Below are 22,602 nucleotides of genomic sequence, written 5' to 3' on the forward strand. Positions count from 1 at the left end.
ACAAAATAGAAGCCAAATGAACATTCAGAATATATTTACCATGTTTTCCTTTTATCTTTCTAGTGCTTTGTAAAGAGAAACAAAAATGAAAATGGCATATAAGCAATTGATTCCATAATTTATGACATTTGACCAATATTTGGTGGTAAGAGGTATAATTTCCTAAGCCTGCACTAGGTATTGTTCTCTATCTGGAATATTTACATGTTTAAACTCTTCTTCAGGAGTTTGTGAAAGATGTTGCTGGCAAGAGAGAAGACGTGGACAAGTTAGACCGTCTTGGGACGCAGTTAAAGTACTTCAGCCAAAAGAAGGACGTGATTGTCATCAAGAACATGCTGGTCAACGTACAGAACAGATACCAAAGAGTGGGCTCTAGGTGTAACGAAAAGACAAGAGAATTAGAATCTGGAATGAAATTGGCCAAACAGGTGAACGGTGCTATAAGCTGTCTAGTTTCCTTTACAAATCTTCTTCATAAAAAAATTATTTGTTATACTTAATTTAGAGTTGAAATAAGTTGCATACTTTTAAGAATATATTCTTAATAATGTTACTTTCACAGGGCTTCATAATTTGCATCAATGTTTACAGCCTATTACTAAGCTTTAAATCCTGCACTCTATCCTTCTATAGATCAAACCCTGTGAATCCTTTCGTTGTTTGCAATTCATTCCGGTAATTTTACGTCTTTCTTAAATTTTCCTGCATGCGTATCTATTACCTGTCTGTTTTTTTTTTTTTTTTCCATGAAAATTTTAGTTTGATGAGCAGTATCGCAACTTGTTTGATTGGCTAGATGAGAACGAAAAGTTTATGGACGATGACCGATCTGTCGGTACCGACCCAGAATTTCTGAAGTCCCAACGTCTGAAACACAAGGTAATAGCTACAGTATGTTCCTTCCCAGCTCTATGTCTCTTGGCTGTTCAGTTTAGACCATTCTTGCTGCAGGTCTGGTATTTTGGCTTCAAAGATATATTCATTTTTACTTATAACTACCACTGATTGTTTTTATTTTAAGAATCAAATCTTGTTAAGAAGATGATTTGATTACATTTTGCTTTGTATTCCTGTGGTAATAGGAATTCCAGAAGAAGTTATCGATGGTGCAGCCTACCTATGACGGAGTGGTCAGGGCTGGCAGGAATCTGAGAGAGAAGAGTAATCAAGAAGACACAAAACTCCTCAATGCAATGATGACTGACCTCAAAGATAAATGGGACTTACTCTCTGGAAAAGCAGTTGACAGGTGAGTTTGTCTACAAGACACAAAACTCCTCAGTGCAATGATGACTGACCTCAAAGATAAATGGGACTTACTCTCAGGAAAAGCAGTTGACAGAAGAGTTTGTCGGCCGGGGGTGCAGAAAATAATGCATATAAAGGACTTCAAACAGATTTTACTTGTCTTTCTTAATGACAATGGTTGTTTGGTATTTAATGGTTTCACAAGTACTGTGCAGTAGTTTGGTGACTTTGATGACTTCATGAATTTAAGGATTGGGAATTGTCTGATTTTTGTCTGATGTCGCAATCAATTATCAGTCCCAATACTTCTTTCTGTTTTTCTGGATAAAGTTTGATTTGTTTCTTCTTCTGTATCACTTCAGATCTAATCAGATACTTCTCCTTCTTCCTTTTCTTGTTTGTTCTTTAGGCAACGTAAACTTGAGGAAGCATTACTATACAGTGGTCAGTTCAAGGATGCCCTGCAGTCTCTCTTGGAATGGATGTACCAGGTGGAACCAACCTTGGCAGATGATAACCCTGTGCATGGGGACAAAGACACAGTGGCCAACCTCATGGATGCCCATCAGGTAAGGCTACCCCACCCCCTCCCTCATTCCAACTACCCTCCTGCTGTTACTTAATGCTTTACCCTGATTTCTCAACTCTCAGTAGATGTATAGCTGACTTGACATTTGGCTTTTAGTGATTGGAAGAATATTCAGTAGTAATCAGTATTTGATTATTCATTAAAGATTACAATTTCCATATTCATTAAAGATGATTAGATTCACAGTTTTATCTCAGTTAGGCATTAAATAAATTTTAACAAAGGAAATTTAATTTCATTGAGCAAAAGAACTCATTTCCATAGCATTCATTATCCTTAACAAAGAAAAGCATTTCCTGTGGATATAGGATTGAAGATGTGGATAAATGGGTGTTTGTTCTGCATTTCCTATGGATATAGGATTGAAGATGTGGATAAATGGGTGTATGTTCTGCATTTCCTATGGATATAGGATTGAAGATGTGGATAAATGGGTGTATGTTCTGTATTTCCTATGAATATAGGATTGAAGATGTGGATAAATGGGTGTATGTTCTGTATTTCCTGTGGATATAGGATTGAAGATGTGGATAAATGGGTGTTTGTTCTGTATTTCCTATGAATATAGGATTGAAGATGTGATTAAATGGGTGTTTGTTCTTCATTTCCAATGGATATAGGATTGAAGATGTGGATAAATGGGTGTATGTTCTGTATTTCCTATGGATATAGGATTGAAGATGTGGATAAATGGGTGTTTGTTCTGCATTTCCTATGAATATAGGATTGAAGATGTGGATAAATGGGTGTATGTTCTGTATTTCCTATGGATATAGGATTGAAGATGTGGATAAATGGGTGTATGTTCTGTATTTCCTATGGATATAGGGTTGAAGATGTGGATAAATGGGTGTTTGTTCTGTATTTCCTATGGATATAGGATTGAAGATGTGGATAAATGGGTGTTTGTTCTGTATTTCCTATGGATATAGGATTGAAGATGTGGATAAATGGGTGTTTGTTCTGTATTTGCTATGGATATAGGATTGAAGATGTGGATAAATGGGTGTTTGTTCTGTATTTGCTATGGATATAGGATTGAAGATGTGAATAAATGGGTGTTTGTTCTGCATTTCCTATGTCAGTACATTACACGTAGAATAGGCTCAGAGGATACTCCATAGTGTGTATCCTAACTTGACGGTAATCGTTGTTGTTGCTGGCTAACTTATCTTTCCTAAGATCCTTTTACTTTAAAGCTGATGGTATCTTAGCTCTTCCCATCAGGCCAGTAGGAACAGATATTAGCAGATAATGATTGGCCAGTTTTGTTTCTGATTATTTATGACAGGGATTCCAGAGAGATCTAGCAAGCAGAAAGAACAGTGTCAGGTCTGTCAAGAAGTCAGCCAAAGGTCTGATGGATAAGTCGAGTGAAGACACTTCACACCTTAAAACCAAGCTGGATGAGCTGGACACTAAATGGGAGACAGTGTGCGAACTGAATGTACAGAAACAGGCCAGACTAGAAGATGCTCTCAAAGAGGTTGGACTCAAAACCTTGAACAACTTTGAAATCCCTTCATAAGTTTGAAGTCTAAGAGTTGACAAAAATGTGTGCAAACCTAACTCCATAAGACAAGTGTTATTTCCCTAGTGATTTGTTTCTTAACCTCTTCAACTACTCACACCCCTTCGCAATAGTAAAACACTTTTACACACTCCTTTGCCAGCCGTGGATGAAATTAATCTTGTTTAAAGTAGGTTGTTTATACCTATAGCATTGCCCTTCCTGGAGTCCTGCCTTGTTCCCACAGAGGGTTCTTACATCCCACATGCTAAGTAATGCTGCCCTGGTGCGTAGAGATAGCTGTTTCTCTGACATAATGGAATGTTTAGAGACCAGTTTGTATCTACTGCCCAGCTTACTTTATCTGTGAAAATCGCTACCTCTCTGCCCCCCCCCCCACCTTCCATGAACAAATAAATCGGAAAGACAACCTGCATTTTTGACCTTGTTTTAAATGACAATTCTAACAAACATTATATACATACACTTTGACAGACTATTAATTATTCCTGGATATTGTTTTGGACCAACAGGCAGAGGAATTCAACTCGGCCGTACAAAATCTCTTAGACTCCTTTGCTGCAACAGAACACAGCATGAAGTTTTCAGGTCCATTAGCAGAGAGTGAAGACAAACTCACAGAACAGCTGGAGAATCACAAGGTATTGCAATGAGTAGTCATAATAAATGTGTAAAGAATTCAAATTTTGAAAAGTTTGAAAAAATAATTAATTTGGTAAATTTGGTTTGCTCATCGTTACCTTTCATGCATATTGAATTCCAACATTTAGAAATGTTGTTTCATTGATATTTGAATTTCAACATTTATTATTCTTCAGTGAGGGTTTTCTTGGTACAATGCTGTCAATATTTAGCCAGCATATCTTAACTCTAAGTTTATCTGTGTTTCTCATAATTTCAGGATGCTAAGCGGATGCTGGATGCCGAGAAGAATCGTCTCAATGATGTGATCAGGCAAGGAGAAGACATCTTATCCAAGTGCCACCCAGACGCCATTCCAATCGTGAAACGCCATCTTGGTATCCTCAACGCTAGATGGGAAGATGTTAGTATCAATTTCTATTCTCTTGCATTATCTTTGAGATTTGCTAATCCAGTAAGTCCCCGATTATCAGAAATGGTCGGGACCGGTAGTTTGGGTAATTGAAAATTCAGATAATCAAGTTTACATCAATTAACTTATTTTCCACTAAGACACGCATGTTATGTGATATTATGCCTTTAAAATTGATTATTTGACCATTGTATTCTGAAATATTTAAAAAAATTGGAAGACTGCATGACTTTGTCAAATGAATTTGAAAGCTGATCGTAACCTAAGTTACCAAATTTACGTTGTACACAATATGAGTTCTGTACAGTACTTGGAATTAATAACACTAGCCATCCAGAATTTTCATTAATGAACTGATGGCAGGTTCCAAAAATTTGGCGTTCGGATAATTGGAATTTGACTGTATTGTCATGTTGATTATTCACATCCTAAATGAAGGCTGTAGGGGACAATTATACATTTTTTAAGTCCAAATGGTAATTAAAATGCCTTTAAACAATTTGAACATCATTGGCATATTTGAGCATATTTTGAAACAATAATATGTAAAATCCCACCCCCTCCCCCCCCCCCCCCTGCGAGCATATTTTGGAACAATAATATGTAAAATCTTCAATGTCTGCATTAGTTGAGCTACCATGGGAAATTAATATTAAATAATTTGAGAGAATTAATTTTATTTGTAAGAGAACCATGTCTGGCACTCTCTTTCTCCTGCTAGTGGAATTTATAAATTGACATTTTGTATGTAGATTCAAGCTCTGAGTGAGCAGAAAGAATCTCGCCTCAACGATGCCTTAAGGAAAGTCCAAGATGATGCAGAACTCCTGGATCAAGTGATGGAGTTCTTGGAGGATGCAGAGCACAAGTTAGCTCAACAAGAGATAGAACCCATTCCAGAAGATATGGAAGTGGTGGAGAAACTCTTAGAAGAACATAATGTAAGTATTACCATGGATACAGAGAGGAGGGTGCACACTGCTTGTAGAATGACTTACTTTATCTGTTGAAATCAATTGGACATTATGTGAACAGCTAAGGTATAAGGATCAGGGCATTTAGACAGCTTTGTGCATTTCAAATAGCTGTTTCTTTATATGTGTGTGTCTATTCATTTGTAAGTTTTAGTTAACAGTGATTCAGATAATAGAAAGTGTTTATATGGTTCCTCACATGATGTTCAAGTCTCAGATACTCAATGTCATTTGTGTTTGTAAAATTTAATAAAAATGTAGACACATTTTCATAGCATCTAGAGAATGTTGAAAAGTACATCTGTTCATTTTGAAGTAGCAATTGTTATAGAATGTTTCGCCACCAGTGACCTCAGAATTACAACTCTGAAGTCAATTTTCTTTTCTTGATTTGTAAATATAGCGGAAATTTAAGTCCCTTCAGTTTCTGAATTGTTTTAATACTTTTATAATCGATTATATTTTAATATCTTACACATAAAGAGAAATAATGAAAGAATGAATTAAATATCGGAATAAAACATGAAACCATCTCTGTATATCCGCAGCACTTTGAGGAGTCTGTAGCATCCAAGCAACCAGACATTGATCGTCTTGTCAAGCCTCACAAGAGAAAGAGATCTGTTGATTCTAACAGCGGCATTCCCATCAGCTTTGACCGCTCACGGAGAGGAAGGTCAAGTCGCCCCAGGAGCAGAGATGCCAGCCCTGCCGCTGACCCAGTAAAGAATCCCAAAATAGCAGCTCTGGACAATCAATGGAAGAATGTCTGGCTGAGGGCCATGAACAGACGAAGAGCGCTGCAAGACGTCCAAGAGAAACAGAACGAGGTACGAAGGTCTATACAACTAGCTGTGTCAGGGATGTGAAATGTTTCCTGTCTGGAATAGAATTATCTGTAATATGGATAATAGTACGAAGGTCTATACAACCGGCTGTGTCAAGGATGTGTAGTGTTTCCTGTCTGGAATAGAATTATCTGTAATATGGATGATAAATATGTTGCAGTCTCTTACTGGATGTGTTGTATCACTTATTGGTTGTATGATTGCCCTTTGACCTTATATGATCGTGCATTTATACAGATTAGCCATTTATCTTTGGCATTATTGATTTCTGACAAGAGTAATGTTGTAGCATACTGATTGGTCTTTGTGACCAAATGTAATGTTGTGGTTGGCTGGATACAGGTGCTTAATAGTCATACTGGCTGCAAGACCCTTGGTGTATGATGTGTGTGCCTGGCACATTAATGTAAACATAATTCCTGTTAAATTGTAACCACAGTAGTAACCAAATAAATATTTCAAATCTCTGGCTTTGTTGTGCTTGATATGCTACCAACAAATAATAGAAAATGTTTTATTAATAAAAGACTGACACAACAGGGTGAAAGAAAAATTAAGGTTTTGATTAAAATGATGTTGCTCTTTCATTTCCTAGCTCCAAAGCATGAAGAACTTTAACTTTGAGGATTGGCGTGCCCGATATCTCAAGTGGATGCAGCACAAGAAAGCAAGAGTGATGGACTTCTTCAGAAAACTGGACCACGATCGAGACGGCAAATTGTCTCGCAAAGATTTTATTGATGGTGTGGCGGATTCAAGTAAGTTATCTTATACTTCTTGCTGAATTAATTAGTTACCTTTTTATTATCTAATTTTGTTGTAAGTCCAGACTCATTGAAAATATCTTTTTAACCATCTGAAAATTGGCTAGAATATTACAAAGTGGTAACCCCCTTGGATCCCAAATTTATTTGTTCATTCCAAAAGCATTCTTTGATACAGGGGTCTCATATTGGCAATGCATTCTTAATGGCATTCATCGAATCCTAACAGTTAGAAGCTTTAAGATTGTACTTTCTAAACTTATGGAATTGTTACCCTAATTTGGAAGTTGTTTAGACAACCTTTTGCATGACAAATTTGTTGTCCTCCAGAAATGATTCTTTGAAGAAAACACAATTTCACTTTTAAGTTATAGAATCTGTTATTGATGACAATGCAACCTTGAAAGCAGTGCAACAAATTTTCTCACTGTCATCCACACAATTAGTTTGTGATTAATAGTTCTGAGTTCAATGGTTTATGGCAAGGATCACTTTTCTCTTCAAAAGTCGGGCAAGATAGTGAAGTAAGTGCATTGCCAAATTTAACAATCCCAAATGTCTTAGGATGTGTTTATTCTGAAAAGGGCTTACGTCTTTAGGGAATTCTCACAGAGTTCAGTAACTTTCCCTTATCAGCAAGAATCTGCCATAACATTGTGAGAAGTAGTTGTTCAGTTAAAATGCAGCTGTGGTATTTAAGCTTGTGTGGCTTCAATAGACAATAGCTTGATATGACAGCATTCTTTATTTCCTTCTTACAAGAAACTTATTTCTATACCTGTACTTTAAGTGTTAATCCTATTCATGAAGCTACCAGGCTCTTTGACTGTTTTAATCTGCCTAAATCTTTCTAATCTCTTTGACATACTTTTCTTCAGCGGATCCTATTACCTTTTGTAAGACTAATAAGTGGATGTACCTTATCCTTTGCTGTGTTGTTCTATGGTTGCTCTGTATTGTCCACTGCTGCTTGAAAGTCAACATATATTACCCTACCTTACCCCATTATATGCAACCTTTAGGTATCACAGTAAAAGAGGCCTGGATAATAGTAGAATGTCAATTAATTATGTTTAGAGGATGTTTAGAGGAGAGGGCAAATGGATGGACTGGAGAGGCAGAGTGATTTATAACGCAACAGATGTGTGTAGAATATAGGAGATTAAGAAGGCCAATAGTAAGACAGACAGATGAATTTCAATTTGATTTAAAGAGCAACAGATGAGTATAGAATGTAGGAGATTAAGAAGCCCACGATGTAAGACAGACAGATGAATTTCAATTTGGTTGTGATAAGAGGGAAGCAAATGTGCAGTGGAAAAGAATTCTGGAAGATTCTGGAAGGAAAGAATTCAAATTGGGTCTACGAAAAGGGTTTAAGATTTGAAGATTAGTTAGGAGAGGGATGTTGGACTGGAGGGATCAAGGAACAAGATTAAGTGTGATGTGTGCTGGAAATAAAATAATGTAGGATTTGTGGATTAATAAAGAATGCAGCAAAGGGTATTAAGATGAAAAGTTGGAAGAAAATTAATTGGTGAGTAAGAATTGGTGCATTATTTGGGATTAAGAAAGGATGTAAGAAGGATGAGGATTAAAGCAGAGAGCAATTTTGTTGACAGTATCTTGGCTAAGTTTTATACTTAAGGGTTTCACTGTGACACCTTTTGTCAGTTTTGCTGATGTTTTAAGAACCGTTCTACATCTACAGGGTCAGTGTTTACTAATCCTCTTGACTTTCTAAGTGCTCCTTGTAAGTATGTGACCATTGAGAAACATGTAGTTAACCAGCAGAGACGATGTAGAAGGCAGGAATCTTAACTCTGCTAGTATCACCTATAAACAATAGACCCTTTCTTCTTTATGATTACATTCGTTATGATCTAGAAGCTGTTTAACATTATTCATTCAGTGCATTTAACAGGGTTATCCCTCACAGTACCATATTCATTATTACCCATTTCTCTACAGTGTTAGCAGACCCTTCTTATATCTTTACTAATATCCCAATATCAGTTCTTAATTGACTTCATATCATCCATTACAAGTTGTTACCATTATGGCCTTCCAAGAACCTTGCTCCCATCTGAAAGGTGTTGGCAGCAAACAGTTGTCAAGTCCATGTCAAGTCCCTGTTGTCAAGTCCCTGCAAATATGCATTCCTAATTGAGTGTGGTTAGAGCCACTGCCCGTATCATCTTGATATATTTTATTTTTTTAGCCTTTTAAATGTTCCCTTTCACCCGTATTATTTGGAATGGTTGTATGTATATATTATATTTCTGTGGTTACTCTGCTTACCTTCTTGTTGTAAACTGCATTTATGTCAAAGGTTCTTCTGTAGACTGGTTTGAATTACTGTCATCCAGATGTATTGGCTACAGTACCTATCTGTATTCCTCTGTTTATATATACATATATATATATATACAAGTATTATGTAGCACTGTATAATCACTGCTGTGTGCACTTGTAGGCATGCATTTCCAAGTAAAAACACAAGTATTTTGTTTTGTTGTAACTGGCCGAATTTTAATTTATTCCCTCCTCTGGGCATAACTTAGGTAGTTGCACCCTGGTTACAACTAAAACTTGTCAATTATAAACCATATCAGAAAGACTCCCTTATTGGTTGAACTCCAGACGTGTTAGCTAGACTTCCAGATGCAACAATATTGTGCATTCATCTGTTACATGACCACCATAACCCATTTTCAACCATAATATGTACTTGTCATTTGCTAATCTACAGAGAATTGTGCTTTTGTTGTCATGCAAATTTCTGAGGTTCAGAATGCTCAGGTCTTAACACTCTGAAAGTTCAATCTTGAATGATTAGTTTAGAAATCTTTTTACTGAGAAAGGGTAAATTATTTTTAGTTGGGTGATAATCTGCATATTTCAGCACTAACTTAAATGAAAGTCGGTACAAAATGGCCCAGCAAGTGTTATCGTTCCAAGAACTTTGTCGTGTCAGTAAGTGTGAAAGAGCCTTGCATCAACTCTTTCAATGTTGAAAACTAAACCATTCCAATGAATTGGTCTCATGTGATGTCCTTCTTGCTTCACAGACTTTGATACAACCCAACCAGAGATGAACGCAGTAGTGGATTATCTTGATCCCCTGAATGAGGGATTTATCGACTACAAAAAGTTCTTGAATGCCCTCTATCCAGATTCTGAACGAAGCAAGCAACCCGCCACCGAGGCTGAAAAGATAGCAAATGAGGTAAACAGAGATTTTTACATACCCCTTGCTTTTCATCAATATGTCAGCTTTTTTCCTATTAACTTCAGAGCATCCATGCATACTTAATATCATTAAAACCTTTAGTTTCTCATTGTGCTGTTTTTTAGACTACTTTGATGTAAATATTTACATTTCCAGTATCATTAGAGGGGATTGGCAGGTGATTCTGTCAATTTCATCAATTTACACAAATTTTGTATCACAAATTATTTCTCATTTTCTGGTAAACACGTTGTTCAGATATTTTGGAATGTTACCAATGAATGAAAGGTTAGGGTAGGGTATTTTATTACTTATATTTCTATTTTAGTATCATTTTTTTATATTTATTATTATTTTTTTATTTTTGTTATTTTTTTTATTATTATTATTTATTTATTTATTTATTTTATTTATATTTTATTACTTATATTTATATTTGATTTCTTACAGGTGGAGAGACAGGTGTGCAAGTGTCAGTGTACCAAGAAATTTAAAGTCCAAAAGTTGGGAGAGAGCAAATACAGGGTCAGTTACTTAAAGAAAAGAAAAATCCACCCTCCAGCCCCCCCCCCCAAAAAAAAATAATAATAACCATATCATAAATAGAAATTCAACTGCAATTTTGGTTTCCCATCTCTATTACTTTACTTTTATCTGTTGTCATTTAACATGTCATTTGGCAGTGTCTATGATCTTGAAAGTAATAACTTCCTTAAAAGCTAGAATTCATTGCATCTCTTGCATAACATCTCTTCCAAGCGACTCACCCTCCTGGATTTAATATTACCCCTTTCTTTATTCTTAATAATAACATAAGCTTCAGCATTAGTTAAGTATGTACTACCTAAATCAGTGGATATTTTGATCACAGTGTGTATGATCTTATCGCAACTGTTCCTGTTTCCTCTAACAGTTTGGTGATTCTCAGATGATGAGGCTAGTCCGCATCCTTCGCAGCACTGTCATGGTAAGAGTAGGAGGTGGATGGATGGCGCTAGATGAATTCCTGGTCAAGAACGATCCTTGCAGAGGTTTGTGCTCCTAAAGTAGAAAAATATTTCGAAAATCCCTTTCCTATAATTTAATGTATTTTTTGAAATTCAAATGGAGAGTTCGTCCCGAATGTTATTTAAACTAAACTAACCCAGTCTGTTCTTAGTAACAACCGAGATTCTTGGAACATCAATGATTCTGAAGTCTAATGTGGGTTAAAAGTTTTACCAAACCTAAAATGCTATAGGGAATGAAATGGACAGTAATGATATGGTATTTGCTTGTAAGACTAGTGATAAGAGAAAGGGATAATAAAGATGGTACAGTATCTTGGAAAATACCTGAGAAAAGGCAAAAATGGTTTTACTTATGAGTGGTCTTGAATTTAAATGATCTCAGGTATGACTTCCGAATAGCTTTACTCATTTGAAAATGCCCCTTTCATACCACTGTCATAACAGTTTACCTGCCTTGGGCATTTTAAAAGGCTCTTGCAGGCAATTTGAGCTGAGGGAGTGACTTTCCAAGCTTGTTTCTTGGCGAATTGATTACATAACACACTGGCTAACATTACAGACTAATAACCTTGAAAGGTGAAAAGGTGGGCAGTGGCAAAAAAAATGAACAGCAGTCTTACTAAAGGGTGGATTTTCAAATGTGGAAAGATAATGATTGGCTAACACCACTATCATTGAGACATACCTTCATACCATTCCTCACGTAATCTGAATCAATTTGCGTCTATTTGTTTACAATTTCACAGCCAAAGGCAGAACTAACATTGAGATCAAAGAGAAGTTTATCTTAGCATCCGGGGTCAGTCAGTCCATGGCAGCCTTCAGGAGATCCAGGTCTCCGTCAGAGTGCAGTACAAGTAGTGTAGGCTCCAGCAGTATGAGTGGTAGCCCATTCATTAAGGTAAGTAACCATGACAATGCTGTCATCTGCTGCAAACCTGCTGCTGTGTCGATTTGCTATTAAATATTTGCTGTCACACAAATATTTTGACCCAAAAATGTGTATTTGATAGATTGTTGTCAAATGTGTACCTAGGATGTGAGAAAGGGGGGGGGATGATTTATTGACATTGTGTCATGTGTTAATGTTTACATAGCCTAACATATCTAGAGGCCTGACATATCTTTGAAGTTATCTTAATTTGTATATAAGATGCAAGGTAAAATTTACCTGTAAAGTCTGATCATACCCACTGATAGAGCAGGTTTAGGTTTAGATAGATACCTCATGGAGCTAATACTGAACAATATAACAGTTACATTGTGTAAGCAATGTATATAAAATGTATATAAAAATGTATATAAAATGCATATAAAAAGCAGTGTATATAAAAATACTGAACAATATAACAGTTAGATTGTGTAAGCAGACTACAGTTCTTGCCATCAGTTTACTGTTTGCTCATGGAGCTAATACTGAACAATATAACAGTTAGATTGTGTAAGCAGACTACAGTTCTTGTGATCAGTTTTTCTGTTTGCTTGCATCGTTGTTTATCTTGTATTAATGGGAATTGGTATGAATATTTGTTATAACATAGATGGGAAGCTTTTGATCAAACCAGATATTAAACTTTTCTTGACTCTCTCGTAACAGAGCAAACGCAATATTAAGAGACCATGGCAGCAGGGTCATACAACCACACCTCGGGTCACCAGCACGACCAGAGTCAACCCTGATGGATCTTTCACCCGTACCACAAGAGAAGCCAAGGGTGGTGGTGATTCTGTGACCAGGAAGTCAACAACCCGGAGTGTAACACCAGGTAAGTGATTGAACTTCAAGAGGGAAGTCTTAAAATATAAACCAAAACCAATCATAAATATCATTTCTAAGGCCATTGTTTGGTGTATGAAGAAGATGTCACAATAAACATGTGTGTACCATCTCTTTCCAGATCAGTAATCATTAACTCATATTATGTTGATTTGTGATTTTGAGTGTTAAATTTAACATGGGAATACCCTCCCCTTGACTCTCATTGATACATATATACCTATATTTAAAAGTATATGGGTAACCCAAGTTGGCAAGTCCTTCTTTTCTCAAGGTAGTTATTTTGATTGTGGTGGGTAATCAGACTTTAACACTCGAAGCATCAAGAAATATCAAGTTCACATCTCTTATAACAGCAAAAAGACATATTCTGTTGTTCACTTGTGCAGTCACTTCTCCAATTTAGTGAGCCAGAATATTACAAATTGTGAATAAGTTTGTGCCTCAAAATATGTATAATGATAATAATAATAATGGTGATTTATAATGCGTGCATATCCACCCGGAAGGTGCTCAAGGTGTGAGAGAGGAAAAGAGAAAAAATAGCAAAACGAATGAACAAAAGAGTTATTGGTTAACATTGATGAATGCTTGACCCAAGATTAGTGTTTTTTTAAAAAGTGAAGGAAGAGCAACAACTAGTTTGAATGATCTGTCTTAAGATGCACTTGCTATATTGTAACAGTTGGGAAAGTTAATTGTGAATAACTGTAGAGAAGTTGTTGGGGGAGGGTGTGTTATTTGTTTAACTGCAGTAATAGGCCTACATTCTGCATACATCAGAAAGGGTAAACTGGAGGAGCAAATGGTTTTCAAAATCTGTAGTTCTAGCTCTGCAGTTAATATGTGGATATGAATATTGATATATGTATTGATATATATTGATATATAGCACAGATTATGTCTGTGAATATGATTTGCTTTACCTTTTACTTAGAAGAGAACAGTTCAGAGCAAGAAAGTCTGACGTTTTGGCAACCAGCACCAAAATGCCCCCAATGTCACTTTCAGACACCATGCTTCTTCCGAGCAGTGTTTATGTGAATATGTTACTCTCCAGAAGAGCATCATAGATCTGCTTCTGGAGATTTACTTTAAAGTTAAACAACAAAATTGTGGAGTTAATTTCATATATTTTTGGTGATATTACTCTCTAAACAAATTTGTGGAGAAGTGAGCTTTATGATTTTTTATATATTTTTGTTAAAAGTTGATTTATTTTTTAAATGTGGCATGAAGGTCATTTTTTTTATACCTTTCTTATTTCACCCCCATTCGGTATCAAGCTATCCGACCAAGGTGCGTTATCGGAGTCGGCATGTGTTTTCATTTTGCCTTTTGTTCTTACTCTGGCTGTTCATTGTTCGCGATCAATTTTCTTAACTTTTTACAGATCTTCTTTATCCTGTCTTGGAAGAAGTTCAACAACATTGGAATAAAAAATTGTGATGATCTGTTTTGTTGTTGGTGAATGTTCAACTTATTCAGTTGCCTGCAAATAACACTGTATGAGTTTGCACACCACCCGCTAGCAGACTCGATGAATATGCATGTTGTATCATATCTTGAATATTTATTTTCCAATTCTGATTAGCATGCAAATTCTATTCCCTTTGTTGCATGTCATGTTATTGGACAATAGCTAGTTTACAGTGCGTTTAGTATTTTATGATTTATTAGAGATTTGCTTTTGTATTAGTTGCATTGATAGAGAATGGGTGAGATGGGGAGGGGGGGGGGTGGGTGCATTCTTTTTAGTTTTGATTGCTGTTTCTGTAGGCAGTTAGTAATTAGTCATGTATCATACTCATTGAGGGATTTGTATCACAATGTATTTTTAACTACCAGTAGTAGATAGTCCCGCACGTAAACTAAATGCAGTAATGCCAAGACTAACATTGAGCCATTCCAGTCTTGTAAGTTATTTAATGGCTGATGTTCCACTAATGAAGGTGGCCTTCTATAGGTAATTCTGCAGGAGGCAATTAATCTTTAGATTTGGGGACGACAATATGTTAAGGAATAACAGCCTCAATCTCTCAACATCTGCTCATTAGGGGGACTATATGTTAAGGAATAACAGCCTCAATCTCCCAACCCTTTGCTGATTAGATACAATTAGTTAGTTGTTATCCAAACTTATTTCAGAAGTGATTATGATGAAAAGAACAAGAACATTAAGTCAGACATATATACCAGGAAGTTTTTCCATTTAGTTATTTTATTGTAATATTTTATCTCTTTATAACTGTTGGTTCCTCAAAGCATTAAGTTGATGTGAAGGCGTGGTCAGATTTAATCGGATGTTGTAGCTTAGGTGTGGTCAGGCTATGTCTGATGTTGTAGCTTAGGTGTGGTCAGGTTATGTCTGGTGTTGTAGCTTAGGTGTGGTCAGGCTATGTCTGATGTTGTAGCTTAGGTGTGGTCAGGTTATGTCTGGTGTTGTAGCTTAGGTATGGTCAGGCTATGTCTGATGTTGTAGCTTAGGTGTGGTCAGGTTATGTCTGGTGTTGTAGCTTAGGTATGGTCAGGCTATGTCTGGTGTTGTAGCTTAGGTGTGGTCAGGTTATGTCTGGTGTTGTAGCTTAGGTATGGTCAGGCTATGTCTGGTGTTGTAGCTTAGGTGTGGTCAGGTTATGTCTGGTGTTGTAGCTTAGGTATGGTCAGGCTATGTCTGGTGTTGTAGCTTAGGTGTGGTCAGGTTATGTCTGGTGTTGTAGCTTAGGTGTGGTCAGGTTATGTCTGGTGTTGTAGCTTAGGTGTGGTCAGGTTATGTCTGGTGTTGTAGCTTAGGTGTGGTCAGGCTATGTCTGGTGTTGTAGCTTAGGTGTGGTCAGGTTATGTCTGGTGTTGTAGCTTAGGTATGGTCAGGCTATGTCTGGTGTTGTAGCTTAGGTGTGGTCAGGTTTTTTCTGGTGTTGTAGCTTATGGTTTATAGTATCCTAGCACCTCATGGTCTGGTCAATGAGTTAAATATTAGATTTGAGGTACTAGATATTTTCATGTACTTTTGAGTTTTACAAGTAGCTTCCCTTCTGAAATTTCTGATTAATCCTACCTTATCCTGGGATATCCTGTTAGTAATGATCCTGTCAAATTCTGCCACAATTTTGAACAAGCAATATGGGCTGTTGTTACATACGGAGAGACAAATGGTATGATGACCTATCCACACATTTTATTGAAAGTTTTCAGTTTGAGCTTAAAAATAGGAATACAAATTGACCAGAATGAGATGTAGTTAGTCCATCTCCAGCCCCCCCTCCCCCACCACAATCTGTTTAGGCAACAGCATATGAAAACACACATGTAGGGGGAAAGGGTAACTTCAATGCACAGTTTGGTACCTGCTTTTGCTCCTTAGCTCAGACTCTCTCAAGAATCAGGAACAGCTGGTGATTTGAGGAACAGTGTACTGGTCTCATCAAATAATGTGGGCATTCTGTTCAAAATCGCTAATCCCCCTCCTCCCTCACCCACCCCCCCTTGTGTCAAAGGTTAAGAGGACTTTCTCTTTTGGCTATTAAACAGTGACAAAGTTTGACTGATGTGAAGAAAACCTTTCTGTTTTCATGTTTCTTGCAAACCTTCTGCGATGAATGTTGTGCTCTGTGCATGTTGATCATTTGTTTGCTTTTGGTTGTATTTTCTCCTTAAATATTTAATATTTTAAGTATTTCACATATAAAGGTTAGTCAGGGTATTTGTATATATATTGTAATGCATTGTATATATTCCACCATGTGGTATATAAAATAGTACTGTGGTCAAATAGATGAAGGAGGTGGCATAGGATGCAATGAAACATAGTATCTTCCATGTCATGCCTGTCAAGGGTGGAAGAAATCCATCTTAAATGGTCTTTCAAAGCTTAAAAACTCTTAAATGAGCCCAAGCATTATATTTGATAGCTACATGACGTGAAGTGTAAGAACTAAGCCATTCTGCTTCCCACTTGTGTAAATGTGGCTGTTTAGTGTTAAGTGACTGCTAAAAGTATCTCATCATGGTACTTATTTATTTTATGATCATAGCTTTAAAGGACAAACATCCCCTTGCAAAAGAAGTAACATTGAAGTTATACTTACAAGCTTAAAAACACAAATCACTGCTTTGTCTATTTTACGTTAAAATATGGCAGTTGCACTGCATTATGGGTACCAGAGAGTATGGTAACTTAAACCCAGACTTGCAGACACTACAATGCTGGATAATCATAGGTGGAAAACATAGATGCTAATGTTGAAAAAACAGTCTTTCTCAATGCACTGCAGCCAAGATGCATGGCAGAATTCTACTCGCAATTGGTTTTGGTTTTTGTCTCTTGACTTCATAAGACCACCCACTGTCATTGAACAGTGTTTCTGTTATATGAAGATATTGCCAAAAAACAAGAGAAAAAACAACAGCATGCTAAATAAATTCCAGGGCAAGTATAGTGCTTGAAAATGGTCACACAAATTTTGAAGCAGAGGAGACAAAGTTTATACAATATTCCACAAATGATTGACGCTGCATGATGTCACATAACCCCCTGAACTCAATGGTACAGTCTATAGTAAGCTAGCATAACCCCCTGAACTCAATGGTACAAGTCTACAGTAAGCTAGCATAACCCCCTGAACTCAATGGCACAGTCTACAGTAAGCTAGCATAACCCCCTGAACCCAATGGCACAGTCTACAGTAAGCTAGCATAACACACCTTTGGCCCCTGCCTCTTAGAATGGTCATTTAAAGTAGTAGGGGCTGCTCTGTTGTTGTTGCTCAAGTAATCACTGCAATCCTAGCCTTAGTTTTACTGTGTACACTCACAGACTTTGCCATAGTGGCAGACACTAGGCTACACCCTATTATAGTACTGTGATGATCATTTGTCACAAAATGTTGTACAACATGGTGAATTTTGTTAACCATGAGATTGGTAGGTACATCAGATTGTCCTCTACGCTAATAATGCTTACAGGTAATAAACTGCCTGGTGTATTTGTAATGAGAGCAGAGCATAGCTGAGATATAATGTTTGTCTATACCAAGGAGAAATGGTAGTTAAGCATGATGTTGGTGAAGGCAAACATTGAAATCATTCACAAAGAATACAAGAAATTATTCTCTTAGAAGTCACACTTCTGCATTTAGCTTGAGCCTAATACTCTGTGCCTTACTTAGCCCTTCCTCTACCCTCACACACATTTTGATGTGGACAGGGGAGGGGGGGGAGGTGTTTGGAGTAAGGAACAGGAGTGGGTGGACCATACTTGTACTTTGCTTTTGAAATAGTGATATTGGTATTGTATAGGTAGTCTATGTCTCTTGAAAGTTGTTACCAATATTAGGACACACTTACAAAAGGCAAGGTTAAAAAAAAAAAAATGAAGTTTGATGAAAAGATTTCACCAGAGGAAACTTTCTCCTCCCTTCCCCAGTGGGTATCTCTCCCTTCTGAATTATGAAGTTGTTGCTTGATAAATTGCTTCTTGCTGGGTATGAGTAATTAAATCAAATTGTTGAGACATTAAAGTAATGTGACTTGTAAGCTGTGTTTATTTCATATGTGATGAGTATCTTAGGCCCTCTATATGTCTGTGATATCAAACAACCAAAGAGAGTCAGTGGAACTAGTATGTGCGATCATATATTTACCTTACAGTTAAATTATACATCTTGATGGATTTTGCCTCCTCAAGTGATGTCCGTCCTTAATGTTTTTTTAATCCTCACCCTTGTGTAGGCTACTTGGACACACCTCGCTCCAGCCGAGGTACAAGAGCAAAGTCACCTCTCGGGGGAGTAGCCACCAAAAAGAAGGTCCTGGCTCAAAGGACGGAGGTAGACGTTGAAGAAAAGAAAACATCCGTTGGGACTCAGGGGTTAGTCACGGTACGAACAGTTACTGAGGAGGAGAGAACAGTTACCAAACCTACTCACAGACACACAGTTAATGCTACATCAAGACTGATGGAGCCAACTACATCATCGAGGAGAAAACAGAAGCAGGCTAAACCACCCGCTCCACGGTGGAAGTGAGAAAGGCAAGTGAAGAGATGGAAAGGCCATGAATATTCATTCCAGGATTTAAAAAGGGCCATTATGTTGTACTCTTCCCCCACTGCCGACATGGATGTCATAAATATTCATGTATGTTGATCATGTAATCATGAATATTAATGATGTGACAACACTCGCCCTGATGTATTGTATTTTATACAATAATTGTTGACACTTTCAGATATTTTAATGGTAAAATTCTGTATTCATTTTCAATGGTCAAGAGTTGCTTACCAAAGATTAAAAACATTATTCTTTTCCAATTTATTTTGCTCTTTTCTGTTGTTTACTTTCTGCATTTTACTTCTCTATTTTGACAGTCTTTCATAATTTTTTTTGTTTTCATTTACATAGTGAACTCTTTTTGGAATAATTTGAAAGGCTTGCGCTGTGATGGTAGATATGTGTGTGTGTGTGTGAATTTAGTTTTGCTCTTTGCAGTGTGAATAATTATAGTAAGGGTCAGATTTACTTACTATTTATCTGCAACACTTACCATGCAGCGTGCACTGAATACCCTGCTTGGTTATCTGTAAATTGTATTGTTTGGCTTAAACTGAAATAAAATGATGTGGAATTCTAGGATTAAACTGCCATGTATCATTTGTTGAAAGCAAATTTAAACTTGTTGGAGTAATGAGTAAATTTGAAATCTTTTCAAAACATATTTGAGTAGGGGATAAAATATCAATAACCAGAAAATAAATCTGAATCAAATAACAAATAATTCTCTGAATTTGTGCAAAATAATCAACAAAAGCTAAAAGATATTTGCTGGAAAGTTTGCTAAAGAGTTTCAAACTCTGCATGTTTTGTCACCAGCTTACTTTGCTGCTTGCTGCTCTTGTCACTGAAGTAAGTGAAGAGATTTTTATAGATAGCAATGTTCATCCTAACAACTTGCAAGAAGTTAATATTCAAATTATAAATAATCTTAGCACCTTAGCACTATGGAAAAGGTTACACATCAAATACCTCCCCCCCCCTCCAATAAACGGGGAAAAAAAATGGAGGGAATATTTTCAAATGATATTAGCTGTTTTCCAGTATGCATTGAATTCCAGATAGTATTGGTAATAGGGAATGATTTGAAGCCATGGCAGGTTTCAACATGGTTTGCAAACATAGTCTTAGGTCACCTCACAGGGGGGGGTGTTATTCTTTTTGAAAGTGACATTATTAGCTTCAAAACTGGAATAATTCATATTATTTGGTTGATATTTAGATTTTGAGGACTAGAAATTGAGTATCTACAGTATCTATATATATATAAATACATATATCTTAATTGATGGGAATTCCATTTTAAAGGGTGAGAGGATTTTTCTATGCAAATTATTTACATTATTCCTTTCTCTTCATAGCTTTTCTCATTTTTTCACTTCTCTTACTTGTTCAGGTTGCTATATGTTAGGGTGCAGTTATTTCATTTTATGTGAGATATGATGACTTTAAAAATCCACCCCCCCCCCCTCTCAAAGAAAAAGACCAGTTAAAACTTCAACCTTATTTAGTTATTCATATTATGGGGACTACAATATGACTAACTATTGGGTGTGAGGTTCTTGGTCTTCACAGGTAATTCCACATTCTGTTTCTTCTTCATCTTTGTTATTCTGTTTACCCTGTTCATGATCTTTCCAAAGTTGTAAGTTACCCATACCGCAGCCAAGTCTTCATTATATGGGGACAATTTATGTGAAGACCTGCTGTTGTTTTTTTTTCTGGTTTAAAGAAATGTGAATTTTTGTAAGGACTATCTTACATGTTTGGACAAAATGAATAATCGTGAAAAAATATGTTGTGAAGCTTAATAGTGTCATATTTGATCAATAACATTGTAGCTGACTGGAAAAAAAAAAGGTAAACAAAATTAGTGAATCAAATTTAATTTTTCTGCTCATTCTGTGTTTATGTTTTAGTTTTCACTCAGTCATGTTACAGCTTACCATCCATTGTTTTCATTTCACAAATAAGGATAACTGGCTCATAAAGGTAAAAAAAAATATTTCAGGTGTCCAGATGAAAACTTTGCAAGGACTGATTTTTTAATGTGTTAACAATTACGAATATTACAGGAAGAAATTACCATGCATAATGAGAAATTTATCTGCACTTTTGTGGGGACAAAAACTGTAGTATTAAAGTTTTTCATTGTTTGATTTCAGTAACACTGCTTGAACACAAGTTACTTCTCTGTTGTTTGTTTCTATTGGTGGTTGATTAGCTGGATGAGTGACTTTGTTGTATTGTGAAAGGGAAGATTAATATCTAGTTTGAAGGGATCTAATTAAGCGGATTACGTATGGTAAATGTTACAATGGATATCGCTCTGTCAAGAGCAGTGGTATGTCTGTATGTTTGGCATATGATCAGAAACGTGCTTTGTTGACAAAACTTTGCAAAAAGCAAAATGACCAAAAATTGTATAGAAATTATGCCACAATGAACACAAACCGAAAAAGTCCCTATTAAGTTTGGCGTACGTTTATTTTGTATTTTAACGCTGTCGTTTCAACCCTAACTTTCTGAGTTCTGCTTGTTTTCTTTTAGTTTCTTTACACTATTGTTTTGATGCTTACTTTATCAGATTTGCGATAAAAATAATCATGTTAATTATGTATGCAAATATTTATTAATCATCTTCATTATGTTTGCGATTACTAGTTGTCTTGATTATGTTTAAGACAAAATTCTGAGTGACCGAGAACCAAACGGAAATGCTTTCACCTGAATTTCAGCCATTTGTTCAAGTCAGCTTTTTGTATTTTAAACTAACTAGTCATGGTAAAAAAGCAAAACTACCATATCTTTTATAAGCTCTTTATTGTTTGAATTTTTCCATTCCAAATCTTGTTTCCTGCCTCCTTGGTTGTCATGGAGATGAATTATTTTAAATAGTTGTTTGGGTGCTTTGCCACAGAAGTGTATTTTCCTTGCTGTTGAAATTAAGAACAAGTTCACTTCTTTTTAATTCTTACTGTGCATTTGTCCGTGTATATTTTTTTTGCAAGCTAACAAAAGTGTACAAAGAAAATGTAGGATCTTTATCTGCCAGAATTGTTTCATTTGAAAACTAAAAGCTCAATTAAAATGCAAAATATTATACCAAGGCTTTCATTGCATTGTTTTTAACTTGTACTGTTTTCTTTTTTTGTATTCTCTTTTCGCTAAACCTTCACCTAACACCCCATCCCATCCACGGGCATGAATAGGACATCTAACTAACACCCCATCTACGGGCATTAACAGGAAAACTATCACACCATCCATGGCATTAACAGGACATCTAACACCCCATCCACGGGCATTAACAGGACATCCATCTAACACCCCATCCACGGGCATGAACAGGACAACTATCACACCATCCATGGGCATTAACAGGACATCTAACACCCCATCCAAGGGAATGAACAGGACATCAAACACCCCATCCACAGGCATGAACAACATCTAACACACCACCCATGGGCATTAACAGGACATCTAAGGATACGTAGAAGGGACTCCCATCACACAGTA

General features: G+C 36.4%; 1 protein-coding gene across 15 annotated transcripts in view; it reads left to right on the plus strand.

The window, feature by feature from the left end:
• LOC139973076 (uncharacterized) overlaps positions 1 to 22,183 on the plus strand; it is a 293,321-nt gene extending 271,138 nt beyond the window's left edge. For 11 of the 15 annotated variants that reach the window (XM_071979453.1, XM_071979456.1, XM_071979461.1 and 8 more), the window contains 17 exons: positions 225 to 431; positions 763 to 882; positions 1,086 to 1,252; positions 1,661 to 1,820; positions 3,132 to 3,326; positions 3,884 to 4,012; positions 4,273 to 4,416; positions 5,178 to 5,366; positions 5,948 to 6,229; positions 6,843 to 7,005; positions 7,890 to 7,907; positions 10,083 to 10,240; positions 10,694 to 10,768; positions 11,157 to 11,274; positions 12,000 to 12,154; positions 12,851 to 13,019; positions 18,761 to 22,183. In XM_071979453.1, the coding sequence (XP_071835554.1) occupies positions 225 to 431; positions 763 to 882; positions 1,086 to 1,252; positions 1,661 to 1,820; positions 3,132 to 3,326; positions 3,884 to 4,012; positions 4,273 to 4,416; positions 5,178 to 5,366; positions 5,948 to 6,229; positions 6,843 to 7,005; positions 7,890 to 7,907; positions 10,083 to 10,240; positions 10,694 to 10,768; positions 11,157 to 11,274; positions 12,000 to 12,154; positions 12,851 to 13,019; positions 18,761 to 19,056 (2,745 nt within the window). In that variant the 3' untranslated portion in view covers positions 19,057 to 22,183. Of the gene's footprint in view, positions 1 to 224; positions 432 to 762; positions 883 to 1,085; positions 1,253 to 1,660; positions 1,821 to 3,131; positions 3,327 to 3,883; positions 4,013 to 4,272; positions 4,417 to 5,177; positions 5,367 to 5,947; positions 6,230 to 6,842; positions 7,006 to 7,889; positions 7,908 to 10,082; positions 10,241 to 10,693; positions 10,769 to 11,156; positions 11,275 to 11,999; positions 12,155 to 12,850; positions 13,020 to 14,316; positions 14,330 to 14,423; positions 14,498 to 18,760 lie in introns of all 15 variants that reach the window. The other 4 variants (XM_071979454.1, XM_071979467.1, XM_071979459.1 and 1 more) reach the window with 3 other exon arrangements.
• Positions 22,184 to 22,602: the final 419 nt, after the last annotated feature.

Source organism: Apostichopus japonicus, chromosome 9, assembly GCF_037975245.1.
Source record: "Apostichopus japonicus isolate 1M-3 chromosome 9, ASM3797524v1, whole genome shotgun sequence".
NCBI lineage: Eukaryota > Metazoa > Echinodermata > Holothuroidea > Aspidochirotida > Stichopodidae > Apostichopus > Apostichopus japonicus.